Consider the following 22,895-nt stretch of genomic DNA (forward strand, 5'->3'; position numbering starts at 1 on the left):
ACAACTAAACATTACATTTGCTATCGTGAAGCACAAATCTTTCAATTTCGGCCAGGGAAGGAGGGATGGTCGGCAGTTCGCTAAATATACTGTCCGCCATATTGGAAGTTCATCGATCGCGCTGCGCTGAATGCAAAAGTATTTCAGTGATCGCACCCCGTTCTCATCAACAAATTTCGATCATATTTCACAGAAATATTGCCAATGTCATGAAAATGAATATTTCACTATGCACAGATGAAATTATGTCAGAAAAATAAGAAAAACACGGACCAGTTTCACGCCAATTACGCACCGCCGGTTCCGCTGGGAAAGCACAGCAACTACTATATGCGGCTTGTACCTACATACAAACGGAATGGTCTTACATGTTCATGCCAAGTTTGGTGGTTCTACGGGATCAAGAACAGGGTGCGCAAGCAATTCCATTACCTAATAGGTAAATGCAGGACCGGGAAGTGGGTGCCAAGATCAGCGGGCGCCCAACCTTCGCAGCTGACTAGAATGAAGTGGCACTTTCCGGCGCGAAATATACTCACTCGCATTCGTTTTTCCCCCATTTTTTTTAGTCAGACTATTAGATATTTTGATTGCCTTTTGAAATATCTATTTTTATTCTTAATTCATCGAAAATTTTGTGAGAATACGGCTTTTAGAAATTCAAGAAAATCAAATTTCACTTTCAGCGTGCGTGCGCGACGTAAATTGTCGCAACATTTTAACTTCATTTTGGCCTCCCTACTTATATACCAAAAATCAGACCTCTAGCTCTATTGGCTCGCTCAAAATTAGATATGTGCATAATTAATGAGGTACGATATGTGGCGTCATAAGGTGTCCCATCATACCATATATGAAGGGTGTAGCACTTGTGGTTACTGAGTTATGGACAAATATGTATATTTGAGGTCAAAGGTCACCGGGGTCACGTGACATTTTGTCAAAAAAATTGTATTGCTAAGCTGTCCCTATATACCAAAAATCAGACCTCTAGCTCTATTGGCTCGCTCAAAATTAGATATGCACATAATTAATGAGGTACAATATGTGGCGTCATAAGGTGTCCCATCATACCATACATGAAGGGTGTAGCACTTGTGGTTACTGAGTTATGGACAAGTATGTATATTTCGGGTCAAATGTCACTGAGGTCACGTGACATTTTGTCAAAAAAATTGAATTGCCAAGTCATCCATATATACCAAAAATCAGACCTCTAGCTCTATTGGCTTGCTCAAAATTAGATATGCACATAATTAATGACGTACAATATGTGGCGTCATAAGGTGTCCCATCATACCATATATGAAGGGTGTAGCACTTGTGGTTACTGAGTTATGGACAAATATGTATATTTGAGGTCAAAGGTCACCGAGGTCACGTGACATTTTGTCAAATAAATTGTATTGCTAAGTTATCCCTATATACCAAAAATCAGACCTCTAGCTCTATTGGCTCGCTCAAAATTAGATATGCACATAATTAATGAGGTACAATATGTGGCGTCATAAGGTGTCCCATCATACCATATATGAAGGGCGTAGCACTTGTGGTTACTGAGTTATGGACAAATATGTATATTTGAGGTCAAAGGTCACCGAGGTCATGTGAAATTTTGTCAAAATATCTGATATATCTGCATGAACGGAGGGACATGACCCAATCTATAAGGCCCCTGGACTTCATCCGTGGGGACTAAAAACTGTGTCACTGAATCCTTTTTGCAATATGAATACGATGAGAAACTAAATTTTTATTTGAATTGGCCTTATACATGGGATTCTATTGACAGCTGACTTTTACATGGTAGTCTATGGTGGTGTAAACTAAAAAGTCCTTTAACACGGCAAAATTTGATCGCATTGTGAAACAAATCGACGTGCATCTGTATGGGGTAGGGTACTATCCTTGTACAAAGTTTGAAAGAAATTGACCACGGCATGTCTGAGATATCTGCGTGAACGGACGGACGGACGCACACACGCACGCACGGACATGACCAAACCTATAAGTCCCCCCGGACGGGGTCTGTGGGGACTAAAAAGCAGATACTGATCAAAGTCCAGCGGGACATCTCAAGATTGCAACCCGACAGTCTTAATCGTCACCCGTAAACACTTTCCAAATAACATGCGACGTAATGACCATTAACTGTATTGTGTTACCAACAACGTAGACTCGATCAATTCTAAAATTTTTTGCATCTGTAGTGTTATTGTCTGTACAGAAATGATTGACATGATGCTTTGTGATAATGAAATACAATGTTGCATAAAGAGTTGCAGTCTGCTAAAGTCTAAAATGTTGCAATATCATGATAAATGTCACTTGCAAGTAGGTGCATATGTTCTATTTTTGTCCTGCATTGAACCACGTTCAGGCATTGTAGTGTGGGCTAAGTACGTCTGTGTCATGGGGTGGCATTTCTCAATGCGTATACGGTAGTTTACGCAGTCATTAATTTTTTTGCGTATTTCAGAACAATTTTGCGTAAAATATGCAGGATTTTGTTTTGACGGAAACACTGTATAAGGATCATCCAAAGTGTGTCTCAGAATTTTTTTAAACTTTTTCAAACAATTTTTATGCCAGAAAAACTTCCAGAGGGGTGAATTTAACCCAAGCTGATTTCTTTAAAATTGTGCTCAAATAAAAACTACGCAACATATAAAAAATCTGAGACATACTTTTTGGAGAGCGTTGTAACAGCTTGCAATTCAGCAAGCTTTAGTCAGATATTTTGAAGTATTAAGACAAAACATAGGAAAAACCGATTTTTGAAAGGTTATGCAAGTTACCTGTCATGTGCTAGTTATATACCGGTAAACAATGGTGACGCTGTGGTTACCAAAATGTTCCCCAATATCTATGCTTTCAGAAAATGTATAATTTACAGGGGTTCTGAGCTTGTTAAACACCAGAGAATTGTTAGATTAAAGAGGTCAATTTCTTGTCTTGGAACCTCAAGTTACTGCATGTAAGTTATTATTTGCTTTGTATGTCTGGAAATCCATTGAAAGTCATTACAGCTGGCATACCAGACATCTATGGCAGAACTAGGTCTACTGTTTTCTTAGTATAAATACAATGAGCCATCCTATACCATATCTTGACATTGGGCAATTTAACCATGCATCTAGTTCATTTGTAACTGAACAAAAAAACATGCTAGAGTTGGGGAATAACAAAATGATGTTCAAATACAGTTACTATCTTCTTAATTTGAGCCCAGAAAGTAAGTACAAATGGACTGACAGTAAACCTTGATGACACTGCATTTTGTGTCAAGATTTGCAAAAGAAAGAGTAAACATACCTTATCCAGTCTTTCATCTTGATGTAAAAATGTGGCTATATCTTCAGCAGTTTTGCCAAGAATCCCTTGTTCTTGTAGATACAGTATTCCTTTGTGTGGTTTCTTGTTAAACATTTCAATACCCTGCTCGATTATTTCTTTCTGTTGTTTTTGAGATTCAAATTGTTCAGGACTATCACTGAAGATAGTGGGTGTGGAGCCAGCATTGGCAGACTGATTAGAGCTGAGGGAGTTAATACTTCCATAGCTAGTCATTGTACCGCTGCCACTGTCTGCATCCAAGTCAGATGGGTCTCTTGTTCCAGCTCTTTCTTGTCCTGTAAATAAGTTCCAAATATTCAATATACCGTATCTGCATGCACAAATATTTACAGATAGCATTCACATATTACAAGTAAAGTAAAGTGTGAACACAGGACCATGTAGTCATTTCATATATTCACATTTTCCTGTTGAGAAATGCTATTGTTGAAAGAGACGAATGGCCTTTGTTGCCAACACAGTCATGGCTATTGGTAAACAAGTGTTTTCATGACATCAACAGCAATCACTTCTTGATATAGTTTGCACTCAAGGTTTTTTGTTGCAATTTCTTTTGTACTTCAGTTTTTACTTATGCAGACTTTTTGCTGAAGACTTTCCTGTGTTGTCTGCAAGGAAGCCATGCCGAATATTATATCAACAAGTCATCCTTGATGACACAGTCCCCACTTGTTAATAGGTACTTTAATTACAAGTCCTCGGAGAGGAAAGAGTCCTCTTCATTAATTAGGTATGTGATTAAAAATACTGCGATACAGATGGGGCTTAAAGGCCGAGAGTGAGTTCCATGGTGGTGAAAACACAAAACCAATGTAGGCCGCCATACTAATTACAAAAGGTCATTAAATGAGTCAATTAGTAATTAATTGACAGGATGTTGCCAAACATTTTGCATCTTATCATAACATTGACAGATTATCACCTGTACCACATTTCATAAAGTTTGATGCAGTGCTTCTGGACATTCACCCTAAAAGAGTCATCATGTAAATGCAAATCAGCAATTAATTTAAACAATACTGCTAAGTGTCATTGAATTGTATTTACAACACTATGAGATAAACATCTGTACCAAGTTTCATCAAATTTGATGCAGTATTTGTGGACATATCACTCTAATTAGGAAAGTTCATTACATATGCAACAAGTCATCGTTGATGACACAGTCCCCACTTGTTAATGGGTACTTTGATTACAGGTCCTCAGAGAGGATAGAGTCCTCTTCATTAGGTCTGTGATAAAAATACTTTTGAATAAATTCGCTTGATACATGTCTGAGCTGTAGTTCAGGACATGAAAAAATCGTAATAAAATGGCCACATGGCGGCCTTATTGGATCGTATCACAAAACAAATCAATGTGCATATGTATGACATAGGTCAATGTCCTTGTACCAACTTTGAATAAAATCTGTTGAAACATGCCTGAGTAATGGCTCCGTACATGAAAAAATTGTAATAAAATGGCCGCCTAGAAGCCATATTGGATTGCATCACAAAACAAATTGACGTGCATATGTATGACATAGGTCAATGTCCTTGTACCAACTTTGAATAAAATCGGTTGAGATATGCCTGAGTTATGGCTCTGTACATGAAAAAAATTGAAAAAAAATGGCCGTAAGGCAGCCATATTGGATTGCATCACAAAACAAATTGGTGTGCATATCTATGTCATTGGTATATGTCCTTGTACCAACTTTGAATAAAATCGGTTGAAACATGCCTGAGTAATGGCTCTACACATGAAAAAATCGTAATAAAATGGCCACACGACAGCCATATTGGATCGTACCACAAAACAAATCGACATGCATCTGTATGACATACGATGAAGTAATCCTTGTGACAAGTTTGAATGAAATCGCTCCAGGCATCTCTGAGATGTCTGCGTGAACGGACGGATGGACGGACGCACGCACGACGGACATGACCTATAAGTCCCCCCGGATGGTGTCTGTGGGGACTAAAACCATCTGCACAAAGTTTCATCAAATTTGGTACAGTTGTACCAGAAACAGCGCTCTAATCTTGAATTATGCAAATTAGACCTAATTATGCATGCCACACCAATATAAAAAGACCTGCATGTGTATGCCATAGTGTAGTATCCTTGTACCAAGTTTAAAAAGAATTGGCACAGGAATATCTCAGATATCTGCATTCATGAGCCCCTATGCATAGACAGAGCATTAGTATTAATTTCATCCTGGAACCCCTGTGGATCATACCTGGGGACCCTGTGAATGGATATCAAATACAGGAAAGAAAACGGCCGTCACACAGCCATTTATGATCGAATCATTACAAAAATTGGCGTGCATATATATGTGATAAGGATTAATATAGGTACCAACTTTCAATGCAATCGCGCCCTGCATCTCTGAGAAATTTACGTGAACGAACATACAGTCGTAAAATATAGGAAACAAAATGGCCGCTACGCAGCCATTTTAGACCAGATCAAAATAAAAATCAATGTGCATATGTATAACATATAGAGTAATCTATGTACAAAGTTTGAATGGAATCGCTCTTAGAATCACTGAGAAATTTGCGTGAACATACGCACCGACATCAAATACAGGAAACAAAATGGCTGCCAGACGGCCATTTTGAATCGGATCGTAAAACAAATCGACATGCATATGTATGGCATAAATGATAATCCTTGTACCAAGTTTGAATCAAATCGCTCCACGCGTCTCTGAGATATCTGCGTGAACGGACGGACAGACGCACGCACGGACGCACACGGACGCACGCACGCACACACGCACGCACGCACGGACATGACCAAACCTATAAGTCCCCCCGGACGGTGTCCGTGGGGACTAATTACAAATTAATGAACATGACACTGTGTCTTTATTCACTGTTACAGCAATGTGAGCTTAATATCTGTACTAAGTTTCATGAAATTTGATGCAGTATTTCTTGACATATCAGCCAAATTACGAAAAAATCCAATAATTAACATGATATTGCTACATGCCATGAAACAAATTGATGTGCACATGTATGACATAGGTCAATGTCCTTGTACAGACTTTGAATGATATTGGTGGAAACATGTCTGAGTAATGGCTTAGTACATGAAAAAACATAACAAAAAGGCCATCAGGCTGCCATTTTGCACTGGATTGTGAAACCAATTGACATGCATACTTATAATATAGGTCAATGTCCTTGTACCAACTTTGAATGAAATCAGTTGAGAAATGTCAGAGTTATGGCTCCAGACATGAAAAATCATAACAAAATACTGTAAATGACACTGGGCTCACATTTGTTATGATGTGGCAGGCCAGAATGTGTATTCTTCACTTAGTTTACCCCTGTGAACATGCATACCAAGTTTCAAAGCAATTGGACGAAAAATTTTAGAAATAAATGATTTTTTGACCAAAAATGGGGAAAATTGCTCCAACAATACAAATATGAAAATTTCATTACAATTTGAAGACACTCAACTAAGTATGCCTCTTGGTACATGCATACCAAGTTTCAATAGACCAAAAACACAAATACAAAACATTTCACCACAATGTTTACACATCTGACAGAAGACAACCCTAGGATTAAGAGTATCAAGTTTCAAAGCAATCCAACAAATACTTTGGGAGAAAATGATTTTTTTGTCCAAAAATGGGAAAAATTGCCCAAAAATCCAAATATGAAAATTCACCCAAAATTTGAATAAATCTGACAGAGGCCAACCCTAGGATCCTAATACTAAATTTCAAGGCAATAGGATGAGTGCTTTAAGAGAAGGAAATTTTTGACCAAAAACACAAAAAATACCGCAATTATAAGGTGTCGCTCACATTTGATCAGAATTGGGTACCAACGATCAACAATAAATGCTGTTTCTATCTGTTCAGTGCAGGAAAATTCTATGTTGATGTAATGACAATGATTTCTGCACAGTACAACCAGAAAAACAACAAGAAATATTTAAACCAGTAAAACAAGAATGACAAAAGTAAATAAGGTCTGAAACTTTAGGTACTGGAGGTCAACTTTAGCAACATGCATAGCAGAGCAGGTCTGTTGACATGTATAAGTTCATAAACAATGACAGGAAATGACTCAAGGTCAGTGGAGTAGCCTGTTTCAGTCATTGGCATGCCACCACTCCTGCACATTTGCAGGATTTCCCCTTTTTCTTACCTCATTTGCATATTTTTGACACTGACATGTTCATTTGAACAACGTCACATCTCAACCCCTGCATCTTCCTGTACACCAAATACTGAAATGGTAGCTTTGGCGGTATGGGAGCCTTTGTGTGTGACGGACATACATCCGCACATACATACACACATACATACAGACACCACCGACTCACCATATAAGCTCTTTTTAGTATTTATATACATACCAAATATGAGCTAAAAATTGCCCCAAAAATACAACTTTCAAAATTTCACCACAATTTGAGTTCAAGTGTGGAATCTAAGTATCAACAGCCTTGATATGTGCGAATTAAGAATAACAGATGGGACTCAATAGGATCAACAATATCTAAAACAGGAAACAGTGAACTTATATAACGCAGAAGGGGAGAAAATTTAGCCACAAACTATTGTAATATAATGGACAATGGCTAATCCAAACCAAATCACATAAACTGGACTGTTGGCATTGATTACACATGTATCTATTGTCCATCAAATAGAAAATAAATTTGGGCCATTGACTAAAAAACATTTGCTTGTTACACTCACCACATGTACTTAGTATTTGGAGAGTACACCTATCTACAATACATGTTCAATGAAAAAAGTTTGGACACTGTAGGTCAACAGCGCATCTGAATCTATTAGACTAAATAACCTAGCCCCTCAAGTATGTATAAGGCAAAAACAATATATATCACATAACAATATATATCACACATTGTATTTTATTATATTTGTTGTTCCTTAATTTTTCATTGTCAACTTGTAATTTTTCTAACATATTTATATTGAGAGAATAATATATTGGTTTTAAAACTAGTTTATTGACTCCTGTCTGGTGTTTTAAATTTTCACAAATTACAAAAGTAAAATAGTCCCGTTTAGATATTGCCATTGAGATATTGCAACAGAAATCCTGAAATATAATTTCTTGGGTCAGAAAAGGGAAGGAAAACATAGAGTGCACTGAGGTGTAAGGTAGTGAATGCTTATATCATGAGCGCTGGAAAAAAAAAATAATTACTTGTAGTAACAAGTCATCGTTGATGACACAGTCCCCACTTGTTAATGGGTACTTTGATTACATGTCCTAAGAGGATAGAGTCCTCTTCATTAATTGAGACATGCCCAAGTTTGGCTAAGGACACGAAAAAATTGTAACAAAATGGCTGCCATGCAGCCATATTGGATCATATCAAGAAACAAATTGACATACATATGTATGACATGGGTTAATGTCCTTGTACCAACTTTGAATAAAATCGGTTAAGATATGCCTTAGAGTATTATGGCCCTCGACAGGAAAAAATCGTAATAAAATGGCCGCAAGGCAGCCATATTGGATCGTATCACATAACAAATTGACATGCATATGTATGACATTAGTCAATCTCCTTGTACCAACTTTGAATAAAATCCGTTGAAACATGTCTGAGTTATTGCTCTGTACATGAAAATATCGTAATAAAATGGCTGCCTAGCGGCCATATTGGATCGTATCACATAACAAATTGATGTACATACGTAAGACATAGGTCAATGTCCTTGTACCAACTTTGAATAAAATCGGTTAAAACATGTCTGAGTTATGGCACTGTATATGAAAATATTGTAATAAAATGGCCGCCTGGCGGCCATATTGGATCATATCACAAAACAAATCGACATGCATATCTATGACATTGGTCAATGTCCTTGTACCAACTTTGAATAAAATCGGTTGAAACATGTCTGAGTTATGGCTCTGTACATGAAAAAATCGTAATAAAATGGCCGCCTGGCGGCCATATTGGATCGTATCACAAAACAAAATGACGTGCATATCTATGACATTGGTCAATGTCCTTGTACCAACTTTGAATAAAATCGGTTGCAACATGTCTGAGATCTGGCTCTGTACATGAAAAAATCGTAATAAAATGGCCGCCTGGCGGCCATATTGGATCGTATCACAAAACAAAATGAAGTGCATATCTATGACATTGGTCAATGTCCTTGTACCAACTTTGAATAAAATTGGTTGAAACATGTCTGAGTTATGGCTCTGTACATGAAAAAATAATAAAATGGCCGCCTGGCGGCCATATTGGATCGTATCACAAAACAAATGGACGTGCATATCTATGACATTGGTCAATGTCCTTGTACCAACTTTGAATAAAATCGGTTGAAACATGTCTGAGTTATGGCTCTGTACATGAAAAAATCGTAATAAAATGGCCGCCTGGCGGCCATATTGGATCGTATCACAAAACAAATTGACGTGCATCTGTATGACATATGAAGTAATCCTTGTACCAAGTTTGAATGAAATCGCTTCTTGCATCTCTGAGATATCTGCGTGAACGGACGGACGCACGCACACACGCACGCACGGACGCACACACGCACGGACATGACCAAACCTATAAGTCCCCCCGGACGGTGTCCGTGGGGACTAAAAACATTTGCGCTGCCTACCAGCAAAGAATACATGAGAATGAAGTTTCCAAAATTTTGCTCATTTCAGGAGCATTTTGACAGTTTTTTTACCTCGGTCTGCTATGAGAATTTTTTCAAGCCATTTATAGGCTTAATTTTTCACTTCTATTTCACCTGGCGACAATTTGTTTCTTCAAAATCTTCCGTACCCCGCTAGAAATCAAATGGTGTGGCCCTGACCTATATACGGGGCAGTGGATTGCTTCCTCAGTAGCCGGTACTTAGAGGTTATTACCCAATATCGCCTGTTCCTGTGTCGTATCAGCATGAGTGTCATTTGTGCTGCGTCAGACACGAGACTAAGTCGAGTGTCTGACGCAGAACAAATGACACGAATGCTGATAGGACACAAGGAACAGGCGATATTAGGTAATAACCAATTTATCATATACCCATGCCCATAATTTTACTAATAGAACGAAAAAACCTTAAACTTTGAGGCTTTACTTTATTACGCTTTGCGCATAATATCAGAATGTTTATGTGAACAGGCTTCATTCATAAAGTATACGACGAAGCTGTCAACATCATGCGCGCGTCGCTGCAAGTCGTCCATATCTCAATGAAACCCAAGAAGAAAGACACCGGGATACAAAAATCGTCATACAGAAGGAACTTTTTAAGGTGCAATGTGCCATGTCAACAGTCGTCGCTACATTGCTGTCACGCCACGCGCTCACTACCTGTTCGGCGGAGACCGTGCACAGTGCCGGCGCCGTGCGAACGACAGAATGTTTGCTAGAACTTTATCAAAATAATACCATGAGAAAACATTTCAAGACTCAACATGTTATTTCCGTATTTTGCAACCAGAAATACCCGTGTTCCTCGAAGCCCTAATAGCCTAAAGTTTTTACGTCGGCGACATCGCTTCGCAGGCGGGGAGCGGCAGCCATTTTGTTGTTTACGTTGTTTACCAAAAAACTGCTAATGTAGTTCAGGAAAGCTCTAAAACTGATGACGTTCATCGTGCATATCTCGACGATTTACCATGAAATATCACGGCTGATATTTTACGGAGAACGTCACTAGGACGTAGCAATATGGGCATGGGTATATGATAATGGTGATTATCGCCTATGAAGGCCATCATTCTTCAGTCGATCGAAGGCGCCTTTCGTACCAAAAAATACACGACAGCGGCAAAAGTACCATCACTGTCAACTTCATAACTACGAAACATATTCAAATACACACTGAAACGTTTATAACGTAAAAAATGTAACCCGACCGAGAAACAAGATGGAGATTAGTCTTTTTCCAATGATGAGGCATTGCTAAACGGTCTGGGAATGTTATCAACATTTCAGAATAAAGCAGATTGTGACTGACCAAGTTTGACAAGAATTACAAGTGAAATTCTATGAATGAAGCAGGCATTTTTATGATAGAACTGAAATTGTATGACTTGGATTCTGTAAAATAGACCCTTTCCTCAATGTCACAAGAAGTTTGCTTGGGCATGCGTAATTATATGCACATCGGCAGTTTGACCTGGTTCCACTGCAGTCAAAGTCAAGCCTCTGGAACTTCATTGACAGGGTTATTGCTTGCAAAGTCTACTTCTGTATTTCTGGATGATTTTTGTCATTTCATGGAATACTACCTACTAGCCCCTTTCAAGCAAGTGTGAAAGTCATCTCACTAATTATGTAAAGTTTATGTTATACAGCATGCAAAAAATGCCAGTTGTAATTTCTGACAAAATCGAAGCAGTCAACCGAGTGATCTGCATCGTGTCTGCTTCACTTTGATGACCACATGGCACCCCTGATGATATGCATATTTTGGCAGGACAAATGCTTTAAAGTCTGATGAAAATTCAGATATTATGTTTTCACATTTTAAGTTTCAGTTTGATTGAACTGTTATAGTAAGTTCGGCTGTTCAACTGCATCATAACAACCGTCGGTACGTGGCTGGAGCTGAGCTAACCCCTAGCCCGCGCTGACACAATGTACTCATTGACAGATCCAAATGACACTTGACAGCTGTTTTCTTTTCTTGTCATCAGTTATAGTCTTTCATAAAAATAACCTGTGTAACGTACAGAAGTTTTGGCTAAGCTTCATCAATTTTCTGAACATCATTCCTATTTTACAGGCCTCACAACTATCAACTATCCCCGGGGACACTCCCTTTACTTGACAGTATGTATACGTACGTGCCGCTCGGGTTGGGTATTTCAGCAACTTTGTCTAAAATTGGGGTGTTAATTGAACAGTAAACCAGGGTCTAAAATGGGTTTAGTTTTGAGTGCCAATTTATAACAAGCATGAATGAATTTCAACCGTCCATTCCTGTCTTGCTTGCACCATGACTGGCTCTTAGCTGCAGTCCATGACAATTTATATCTTTTCTGTGGTAGCGAAACCATCAAAGACTTAAAGAGACCCTCCTAGCTTTTAGTCAAATTAGATGTCAACTTGGTTTCAAAACATGGTGTCAATGATTACCAGAACTCCACATATTGAAAATTTTATGCCAATAGAAAACATCCCAACAAAGTGGCTCTATTACAAATATTTATCATGACAACTCGAACATTGCCACATGAGCTAGTGCTTTACACAGATGAACGGCTTGACTTTAAGTGGTTCGGAATTTATTTTGTATTTCTAGAAATGTTTTAGGAAAATCATGGCTTGGCCAGCAACAACATGCTGCGGCTAGATGTTCAATTCTAATTTTCTTTCTGTTTCATCACTGTCTTCATCAAAAGCTGATCATCGCCCATCCAATTTTACCGCCGATGTCTCACCTATGGCCTATAATACCCTCATTAATAGAGGTCATGTTTGTTGGCATCAACCTTAAGACTCTAGATTTCAGGATTTCCTTGAGTTTTTTTAGTTTTTTTGGAAGGACGCTGATTTCTGTCATGTGGTCACAACTAGCCATTGGACGTCTATGATGTTTACTCTGTCAGGGAAACTTCTGCCGCGGAATGAGGTCAAATTACCCATGCTTATGATATGCTAACGAAACTTCCGGTTGAATGAGGAAAACGTCTATTGAAATAGACACTATCCTTACTGAATGTCTCTCTTTATTATTATTTATTAATTAATGCAATTTCAAACAATCTTAAATTTATGTGACTTACCTAAATTAGTCTGCATTGCAGGATTAACATACAATTCCTTACTCCATTCTACCATACATTTCAAAATTGATACCAAGCACTCCAGACCTTTGATACGCATACGTTTTTCTTGCTGTGGTGTGGCCCCTAATTCTATAGCTTGTCGTCCTTGTGCAATTTTAGATAAATCACCGATGAGTCTCTCAAAGATATTCGCCAATGACAGGTCACAGTCATAATTCAAGTAAATATCAACAACACACTGAGCATCTGTAAGAAAATAGAAATTCATTTGGCTTTCTGAAACAATGCATAAAGAGAAATACTATTTATTACCTCACTGGAATGGATTAAAACTAACAAGAAAAGTTTATTTTTTTGGATAAGAATGAACAAGTCATCGTTGATGACACAGTCCCCACTTGTTAATGGGTACTTTAATTACAAGTCCTCGGAGAGGAAAGAATCCTCTTCATTAATTAGGTCTGTGTGTCCCAAAATTTAGCATTTTTCCTGTCATTTGTAATATTCTGGGCAGAGCTATATGACAAATCAGTTAATTAAGCAATAAAGCACACCCAGCAACGGTATACCATGAGGTTTTGACCAGTTCACAACATATATGCGTGAACCATAGCGAGTGCACATATGAAGTGAACTGGTCAAAGCCGAGTGGTATACCGTCGCTGGGTGTGATTTATTGCTATTATATCATACAGTATATTGAAATTCTGACATGAAACATCAAAAATAGCGCCTATGGCACTGGATCACAACTGGCACATTGTAAAACTACTCTATCTCTGGGTGCACCTGTACATTAAATACTAAATGGGTAGGTGCTGCGGCTGTGGAGTTTTTGCAGCACACACACCCGCACAATCATATCATATACATACAGACAAACTCAAAGACAGGCAATCTCAAACCTATAAGAAGAGTTTTCACAGGCGCATATACTCTTGGCCATATGGGAGTTTGAATGGGTTAGCTCTACATACTGACATAGAGGAGAGGTGTGATTGTGGCCTGCACTTCAAATGTTAAAGAATAGACACCTGGTATTTGTAGCTGACAGCTGGGGAAAAGTGACATGGGACAAGAATGGATTTTAACTGTAAACAAATTTTATTCAATATATAAACACTGAACAATCAAGCAGGCAATATATTGTAAATGGTTGTTGATCGTAGAAATGTAATGAGTAAATAAAATATACTGTAATGGTAGTAAGTGTAAAGTAAATATCGAAGCTAAATAAAATACTAACAAAAATGCAAATGTACTCTGATTGTAATGGAAAATGATTATAAAAATTGTAGAGTAATCTAAGGGCTAAGTAATCTAAGAGGCTAAAGTCATCACGCTAAGCAAGTTTGCGGCAAATGTAAGGATATGCAAATGATAATAAAGTTACAAACTGTAGATACATTGAAAGGGGAAGTTCACCAAGGATGATTTTACATATGTTCAGGAAGTTTCATTTTAGGGCTTCATCAAGTCCATGTAATTTGAAGCATGGAAAAAAGCTTCAAGCTTGGGAGCTTGCAACATATGATATGGAAAGGACCATCTTCTGGTGCGTATGGCATTGTCCAGTCACCCAGGCTCAAACCAGGCTGTGCGTATTTACATAACTAGTTGATACTGAGTATCCTTGCATAAACGATGAATCCCGTATAATACAAGTCATCGTTGATGACACAGTCCCCGCTTGTCCATTTTGTTATAATCTTTAGTGTCTTGGTAGCTGTGGAATGACATTGATGCAACGGGTGCATCAGGCCTGTGACTTGCATAATAAAGTAATCTGAGGAATGTTCAATAAAAGACTCATCTCTGCCGGTGTTGACCACTAAAGGAACTTTTGATTACATCACACATAACATGCCCTCACTGCCTCTAGTGTCATGACAGCACATACTATACACATGGTTTGGTGGAATTTTCGAAATGGTATGGGATCGGGTATGTTGTTGTAATCAGCCATTTGGATCATATAATGAAACAAATTAATGTGCACAAGAATGCAGCTATATCACGTTTAAACAAAATCAGTCCATTGAAGGACAGTGACCTATGTTTATAAATTGAAATCAAATGGCTGTCTATTGACCATATGGAATCGTAGCACAAAATTAGTAGACATGCATAAGTATGCCATAGTACTTTATCTTTGTACCAAGTCTCAACAACATTGGATAAGGAATATTTGCATATGATTAAGCCTCAAAGACATGAAAAAATCCAAAAATGACAATCTGGCAGCCATATTGGAACATGTCACGAAGTAAATTGACATGTATACATGTATGTGTGCCATAGTGCTTGATCTTTGTGCCAAGTTTGGACAAAATGGGTTAAAAACCTTTGAATTATGCTTCAAAGACATGCAAAATTCCAACAAAATGGCAGTTCTGCAGCCATATTGGATCCTATCGCAAGGTTAATTGATACATGCATATGTATGCCATAGTGCTTTGCCTTTGTGCCAAGTTTGAACAAATCAGTTCAAGGATGTTTGAGTTATGGTTCAGAGACATGAGAAAATCGCAAAAAAATGGACGCCTGTCGGCCATATTGGATCATATCATGAAATAAAGTGGCGTTCATATGAAGGGCATAATGTTTTGCTTTTGTGCCAAATTTGAACAGAATCGGTTCAAGGATGTCTGAGTTATGGTCCAAAGACATGAAAAATCGCAACAAAATGGCTGCCTCACGCCCATATTGGATCGTATCCAAAATAATTTTACATGCACATGAAGGCCATAGTGTTATGCCTTTGCGCCGAGTTTTAACAGAATCGGTTCAAGGATGTCTGAGTTATGATCCAAAAACATGAAAGATCCCACAAAATGGCCGCCTCACGCCCATATTGGATCGTATCGCAATATAATTTGACAAGCATATGTAGGCCATAGTGTTATGCCTTTGTGCAAAGTTTGAACAGAATCGGTTCAAGGATATTTGAGTTATGGTTCAAAGACATGAAAAAATCGCAAACAAAATGGCCGCCTCGCGGCCATGTTGGATCGTATCGCAAAATAATTTGACATGCACATGTAGGCCATAGTGTTATGCCTTTGTGCCAAGGTTGAACAGAATATGTTCAAGGATGTCTGAGTTATGGTCCAAAGACATGAAAAATCGCAACAAAATGGCCGCCTCGCGCCCATATTGGATCGTATCGTGATATAATTTAATATGGATATAAAAGCCATAGTGTTATGCCTTTGTGCCAAGTTTGAACAGAATCTGTTCAAGGATGTTTGAGTTATGGTCCAAAGACATGAAAAATCGCAACAAAATGGCCGCCTCGCGGCCATATTGGATCGTATCACAAAATAAATCGACGTGCATCTGTAGGTCATAGTGCTATGCCTTTGTGCCGAGTTTGAACGAAATTGGTTCAGCAGTGTCTGAGAAACTGTTGATGACGGACGGACGGACGGACGGACGCACAGACGGGACCCAATCTATAAGTCCCCGCCGGACTTCGTCCGCGGGGACTAAAAATGTCCACTGTCAAATTTCTCACTTGTTAGTAGTAAACAGCAGCACAGAATCTGACAGTGGCCAGTTCATCATAAGTGATTCATTGTTTGCAAAGGATACTCAGTCTCAACAATAGTTATGTAAATATCCACAGCCTGGTTGATCATAGGTGAGTGGACAATGCCATACCAATCGGAAGATGGCTCTTCCATATTATGTGATGGAAGCTCCAAGCCTGGAGCTTTTTGCCATGATTCAAATTACATGGAGTTGATGAAGCCCTAAAACCGAAGTTACTGTATTATTTATTGGTTTTGTAAAAACTTGCGCGAGTTATAAATGGCAAAAATAGCTTTTGCGAGGTGACTGATCACAAAGGTATATATTTGACCCCTTTTGATGCCATAATGCCATGGATTTATGAAGACAGTGTGTGGTAGGTCATCGAACATGAGCAGGTCATTAACAAATTTATCATTCAGTTTTAAATCTGTAATGATGGAAATATATAGTTCATCTCCCGGGTGCAGAATTTATCTAAATCTGCTCTTGTCATAAGGTGCCTCTGTAATGACATACAAAGGGAAGTTATTGTTATTTTACGACTTATCCGGACACCAAACTTGCTAATTACCCAGCAATGTCGCTGACGACATTGAGACTTCGATCGGTAATTACCAAAGCACTTCGTTGATTCAAGTTGACACTAGAGTGAAGATCGGGTTGCATTCGCTTTGTTGGTGGCAGAGAGCTGATAAGATAATTTTCACGATGGCACGAACTATTTTGTTACAGGGGTTTATGCACCCTCAACACTTTTGTGTTATACATATAAATATTTCAAAAAAATAACGACCGGTAATAATCAGAAAAAAACTAGTGATGTGTGATTTCCGTGGTCTTCTTCGTTTCAGTACAACAAAGATAAATATACACACGTCTGCTCTGCTTTATATGTAACTATTTCAAATGGTTTGTTCGAATTGTCCACTGTGTTCATCGTTCTTTACGCGGCAACATTCAACGGTTTTTCAGCATAGCATTTCAGCATAGCATTACACGTACCGTCTGCATTTGCCGCTCTCCACACGCTGTCATTCGCGAGAGAGAGAGCGTGTGTGTTTGAATCCGTTATTTCCTAGTGCATGGACGGTGACTGCAGCTCTTGGTTCGAAGTTCAGTATGTCTAAGGAAACTGATATAAACGTACGAACGAAGATCGTTGAACTGTCCGCGGACGGAAACAGTATACGTAAGATCTCTAAACTATTGCATATACCGAAGAGTACAGTGTATGACATCCGGACTCATTTTGAGACAACAGGTTTGGTTCAAGCTTGGAAAAGAGGTAGAAGGCGACGGTCTAAAAGACGACCAGACGTTGTTGAATTTGTTGAGTTTCTGAAATGGAACAAACCATCGATTACTTCCTCGGAAATCCGAAGACAATTACTTCGGCAAGGATTGTGCAATGACGAAAATCTTCCAGGAGTGTGCACGATAAGCAAAATCCTACGCGATGATCTCAATTACTCTTTCAAGCGGATACAGAACGTTGCCAGAGAACAGCAAACGGAGAGAAATTTGCAGAGAATTTTCGAATATATCGACGCGATGTCTCAACTCAACCCTCAAACCGTACATTTCTTCGACGAAACTGGTGTCAAAAAAACAACTGCAAACAGACAATATGGTCACAGTCGAAGGGGACGTCCCGCCGTGGAAGTTCAACGCTACACTTCCGATGTGAATTACACGATCAATCTACTGCACTGTGCGCGTGGAGTAGATCATTTCAATGTTCTCGACGGACCGTCCAACGGACTCGAAATGATTCATTTTTTCGAGGAGGCAATGGAAGTCACCGATGAAGATGGACAGCCTATTTTGATCCCTGGCGACACAGTTGTAATGGACAACTGTGGCTTCCATCACGGCAGATTGGCAGAACCCTATTTGCGCCAACTTTTACAGGAGCGGCAGGTTAATTTGGTATTTCAACCACCGTACTGCCCCGAGTTCAATACTTGCGAGTTGTGCTTCGGTCCATCAAAGGATATCTGCGTAAACATGACATTTTCGCCGTCGAGTTCACCGAAACTGCCATCATTGAAGCAGTTTCTGAAATCACACCACAGATGTCTCGAAATTTGTTCAGATGTTGCGGATTTCCACTCTTTTGAAACCTGTGCAGACTTGCAGTGTATGTGTAACAAATAGTTTAGGGCATATTTAGCCGCGCTATCTCAGGAAGAGACGAGAATGTGAACATGTTCCGTAATGCTCGCGTCACATACTGATACGCTCGACTCGATGTTGTTTCAAAGCTTGTGATGAGAATAAAATTTGTCATTGACATGACAAAGTATTTTAATTGTAATAATTTCGTTTTGGTTTCGTTTTGGTTGAAATAAAGACAGTGTTACTGCTTCACATTAAAAATGTTCCATATCTCGATCCTAAATTTGCACTCCCCTCCCACCTTGGATGATACATGTATTTTACGTCCATGTCCATTCACACAGAACCACTCATCACATGTCATAGAGTACACTTATAAAGCACTTGATAAAATACAGAGAAGGAACAACCTTTTAATGAAAAAAAAACCCAGATAAACATTGACTAATACAACAAAACTCCGTTACCAGTTTACAGGTAGAGAAACACACTGGATTTACATCCGGATACTTTTGAGAATGTGGATATCTGAACTATGTAAAATGCCTATTGTAGTATTGTATACGACTACAAGTGACTCTTTCGGCAAGAAATTGAAAACGAAACACGCTTAGTAAATACAACATGTTAAAAACTCCTCCAACAAACCTCAACAACTTCAATAATAATAGCCTTTATGAAGAAATGAACCTTGTCTGTCAAAAGCACATAACTGTCATCGTCTCAGCTCTCGTCCCACAAAAGTGCGACTTCGTTGAACAGTATATTACACATCGCGAACAACCACGTGAGAATGAACTTGATCAACTGAGACGCAGCGCTTGTGTTTGTCTATTTTGGTACCGTAGTTGGTGTCTGATTCTGAAGGAGCAACGCGGCCTCAAACAGTGCGTTCATATTTGATGTATTTTCATTAGCTCCATCACTGTTGTGAGATACATTCGTTATGGTTGGCTGTGTTTGGGGCTCTGGTTGGGGCGCAGTGTTAGTACGCGTCTCCGTCAACCGATCTCGTCCTAATTGTCGTTGATAATCACTTGACCCCACTTCGGACGTATTACCGTGTTGTCAGTAAACTGACGAACAGCAGTCATCGTTTCGCTGGTGCGACTCTGAAGCTGATTGTCGCGGGGACGGGACGGCATTGGAAATGAACTCAAAATTTCTGGGGCCCGAGGTTGGGGATTTTCGACAAACTGACTACCCATTACGTTCCCAGTATTTTGATGTCCAGTGACTTGTTGTGGCAAAAATCCCATTCCATAGCCTGGATAAATTCCCTCCCGAAAAGGCATTGGCGATGGTCTGTGGGCGGGATAACTTGCATGGGCCGATGAAAGTAGTCAAATTGAGAGTGAATAGCTGTTGGCGGCGACATGTATCCTACTGGTGTATGGAAGCCGTACGGATACCATGGTGGAGTGTAGGGATAGAAATTGGGATCGTCTCGACTTGCAAAATTCCGATCGGGTTTCGATTTTCGCCGAGGTACAACTTCGTCTTCATCCGATGAGGACGGCAAATTGATGTCATTTGCACAGGTCTTATCGCTTGGAGGCGGACGGGCGACGGCTTTGCGGGTACTCCTGAGACTTTTTTTGGTGCGCTTGCCCGTGCAGCTTGCTTTCATTTCAACATCAGAAACTACATTGTCTTCACCACTCTTCACAGGAGATGCTGATGAAAATGAAACATGTAAGCTTAGTTGAGTAATCTGTCAGACAAAATAGTTCTTGACAACCGTGTGAACTGACACATTCAAAAAACAAACATCTTTCCGAGGCGAGGCTGATATATACGTACAAGTAAAAATACACTTTCCGCGGCAGATTTGCCAACTTTTTGCGTTGCCATCTAAAATGGTTATAAAAAACATGAAAGGTACTTACTCATTAAAATGTTGTAAATTTTAGTGCAAGACTCTTCATCCGAGTTAGTAATAGTGTCGTTTTCTAACTTCATGAGCTTCATCTGTTCTTTGATAACTCTAGAAAATTCTTCCCGATCAGCTTGAATGGTCGAAGGAGCAGGAATGTTCTTCGCTTTGTTGTTATAACCTTGCCTCAAAATACTGATATCACGCTGGAGTGAGACTTTTCCCGACTGGGTTCGGCAACTGTAACGTTCTGGGAAGGCGGCAATCATTCTCGGTGTTAACGTGGTAGTGAACACACTTGTTGATCTGCTTTGAAAGTCGTGAAGTTGTTTTACTTCGTCTTCTTTTAGTGCTATGTCCTTCGTCAGTTGGCTTTCTTTTTCTTTGAGTTTCTTTAATCGGGCCATAAAGTCGTGTTTATGTTTATCCTGCCGGCCACAGAATATATATCCCTTGCATGGCTCGCCGAGAAGGCACCCTTCACTATTCCTGTTGCCGGTGGATTTGTGACCACGGCGATGACATAGGTTACACGTGCTCCTCAGGTTGCGTCCAACTGGTTAGCTTCAGTTACCGGCCTGTTCATTTCATTTTTCTGAGCGATTACGGCAACTTTTTCATTCTTTAGTGAAGCTAATTCATCGAGAAGTTCATCTTCCTTTTTTTCCTTCCACTTTTTGGGCTGAATTTCTTTCTCGAACTGAGGACCAAGTTCTCTAGCGCGTACACTTCGTCCACTTCCGCTTTCTGTGTGCTCGTCACTTTGATATTCACTGATGCGGGATCGAGCTTCACGTTTGTCCGATTTGCCGACCATGTGACCTGCCGCTGGAGAACAGCCTTCACTTACGAGAAGTTTCAGTCGTAGATAATCCGCGTTTGGGATCGGTACAGCACATCTGTAAGCATCTTGCAAATCGTAATCATTGTCACTTAGTGTGATGACAGTTCCTTCGTCATTCACATACTGTAATTGAAAGGTCGCACCTTGGAGAGATGGTATTTTCTCGGCTATGAACGTCAAAAGATCGGTGTAACTTTTGAAATTTTCCTCAGTGTATACCTGCCGCGTTCTCCCACGATAAGATATTTGAAACTGATACATGATGTTTCCAGGAAATATGACGTGTTGAAGTATGCATGCGATGAGTGTGAGACACACCAAAGTCAGACGTTTACCGCTCAAAATTTGAAGTGAAAGCTCTGTAGGTAAATCTTTGGAAACTGACCATTCTCAATGTAGGAGGTTTTGGGACAAGTTTGGCGGAAATGCCTTTCTTCGTTTTTTACAAAGTATTTCAGTATCAAAATGAGGACACAAAAACAATTTTATACGGATGCAACTACTTTTATTTTGTTTTTACAATGTCATTACTATTATTTAGTGCATAAAACTATCTCGTAAACATTGCTTTATTCCCAAGTGCTGTGTGGTTCATCAACCCCTGTAACAAAATAGTTTATGCCATCGTGAAAATTATCTTATCAGCAGCTGCATACTCCGCGAATGCAACCCGATCTTCACTCTGGTTTCACGTTGAATCAACGAAGTGCTTCGGTAATTACCAAACAAAGTCTCAATGTCGTCAGCGACATTGCTGGGTAATTAGCAAGTTTGGTGTCCGGATAAGTCGTAAAATGACAATAATGCATTGCATGTGCACTGTTGCCTCTGGATCCAATACTAAATTGTGTACTTCCTTGATGTGTACTACCACGTACCAGAATTTAATATAGTTTAAAATGTTTGTTGCTGCTATCAACTACACTTTGCTGTTGTATATTTTTTAATACTGCTAACATATGTAATTCTATTGTCTCCATTTTTATCTGGACACAAATTACTTTGTTGGTTACATGGTACAAGTTACTTTGTTCACCCTTGTTGGTTACATCAGTTACATGTTTGTTGGTACTATTACTTTGTTGGTTGTTACAGGTGTTACTTTCAAGTGTACTTTCTTTGGTTACATTTAAATTATGACATAGGTTACTTTGATTTACATGATACAGGTTACTATGTTTGCTTTTCTTGACTGTACTTTTATTTGTCATATCATGAGTAATATGTTGAGCCACAATGTTACTTGTATTTTCATTGGTTTCATTGCACAAGGTCCATTCATGGTCTTTTGATGTAGCAAACTTTGTAGCTTGAGCACTATCCTGTAGAGAGACAAGAAAAAAATATTCAGTTTATAATAATCAATAAGCATTCAACAATGAAAGTTTAC

The 22,895-nt window shown here is 39.1% G+C and overlaps 2 protein-coding genes across 5 annotated transcripts in view; both read right to left on the reverse strand.

Annotated features, from left to right (window-relative positions):
- Positions 1-22,895, reverse strand: part of LOC139132401 (brefeldin A-inhibited guanine nucleotide-exchange protein 1-like) — a 183,288-nt gene that overhangs the window by 91,144 nt on the left and 69,249 nt on the right. For all 4 annotated transcript variants that reach the window (XM_070698743.1, XM_070698742.1, XM_070698745.1 and 1 more), the window contains 2 exons: positions 13,128-13,376; positions 3,316-3,632 (listed from right to left, as the gene is read on the reverse strand). In XM_070698743.1, the coding sequence (XP_070554844.1) occupies positions 3,316-3,632; positions 13,128-13,376 (566 nt within the window). The remainder of the gene's footprint in view (positions 1-3,315; positions 3,633-13,127; positions 13,377-22,895) is intronic.
- Positions 19,993-21,764, reverse strand: LOC139134167 (uncharacterized). The gene is made up of 2 exons (XM_070701091.1): positions 20,675-21,764; positions 19,993-20,462 (listed from the first exon to the last, which is right to left on the reverse strand). The coding sequence occupies exons 1-2, from the start codon at positions 21,066-21,068 to the stop codon at positions 19,993-19,995; spliced, it is 864 nt and encodes a 287-aa protein (XP_070557192.1). The 5' UTR covers positions 21,069-21,764.

Source organism: Ptychodera flava, chromosome 5, assembly GCF_041260155.1.
Source record: "Ptychodera flava strain L36383 chromosome 5, AS_Pfla_20210202, whole genome shotgun sequence".
Classification (NCBI taxonomy): domain Eukaryota; kingdom Metazoa; phylum Hemichordata; class Enteropneusta; family Ptychoderidae; genus Ptychodera; species Ptychodera flava.

Excerpts from the sequence above, each read along its gene's own strand:
- LOC139134167 (XM_070701091.1), bottom strand. The coding sequence starts at position 21,068 with ATGGCCCGATTAAAGAAACTCAAAGAAAAAGAAAGCCAACTGACGAAG. Across the intron at positions 20,463-20,674 it reads AATTTACAACATTTTAATGA|CATCTCCTGTGAAGAGTGGT; the intron begins GTAAGTACCTTT and ends CATTTTCATCAG.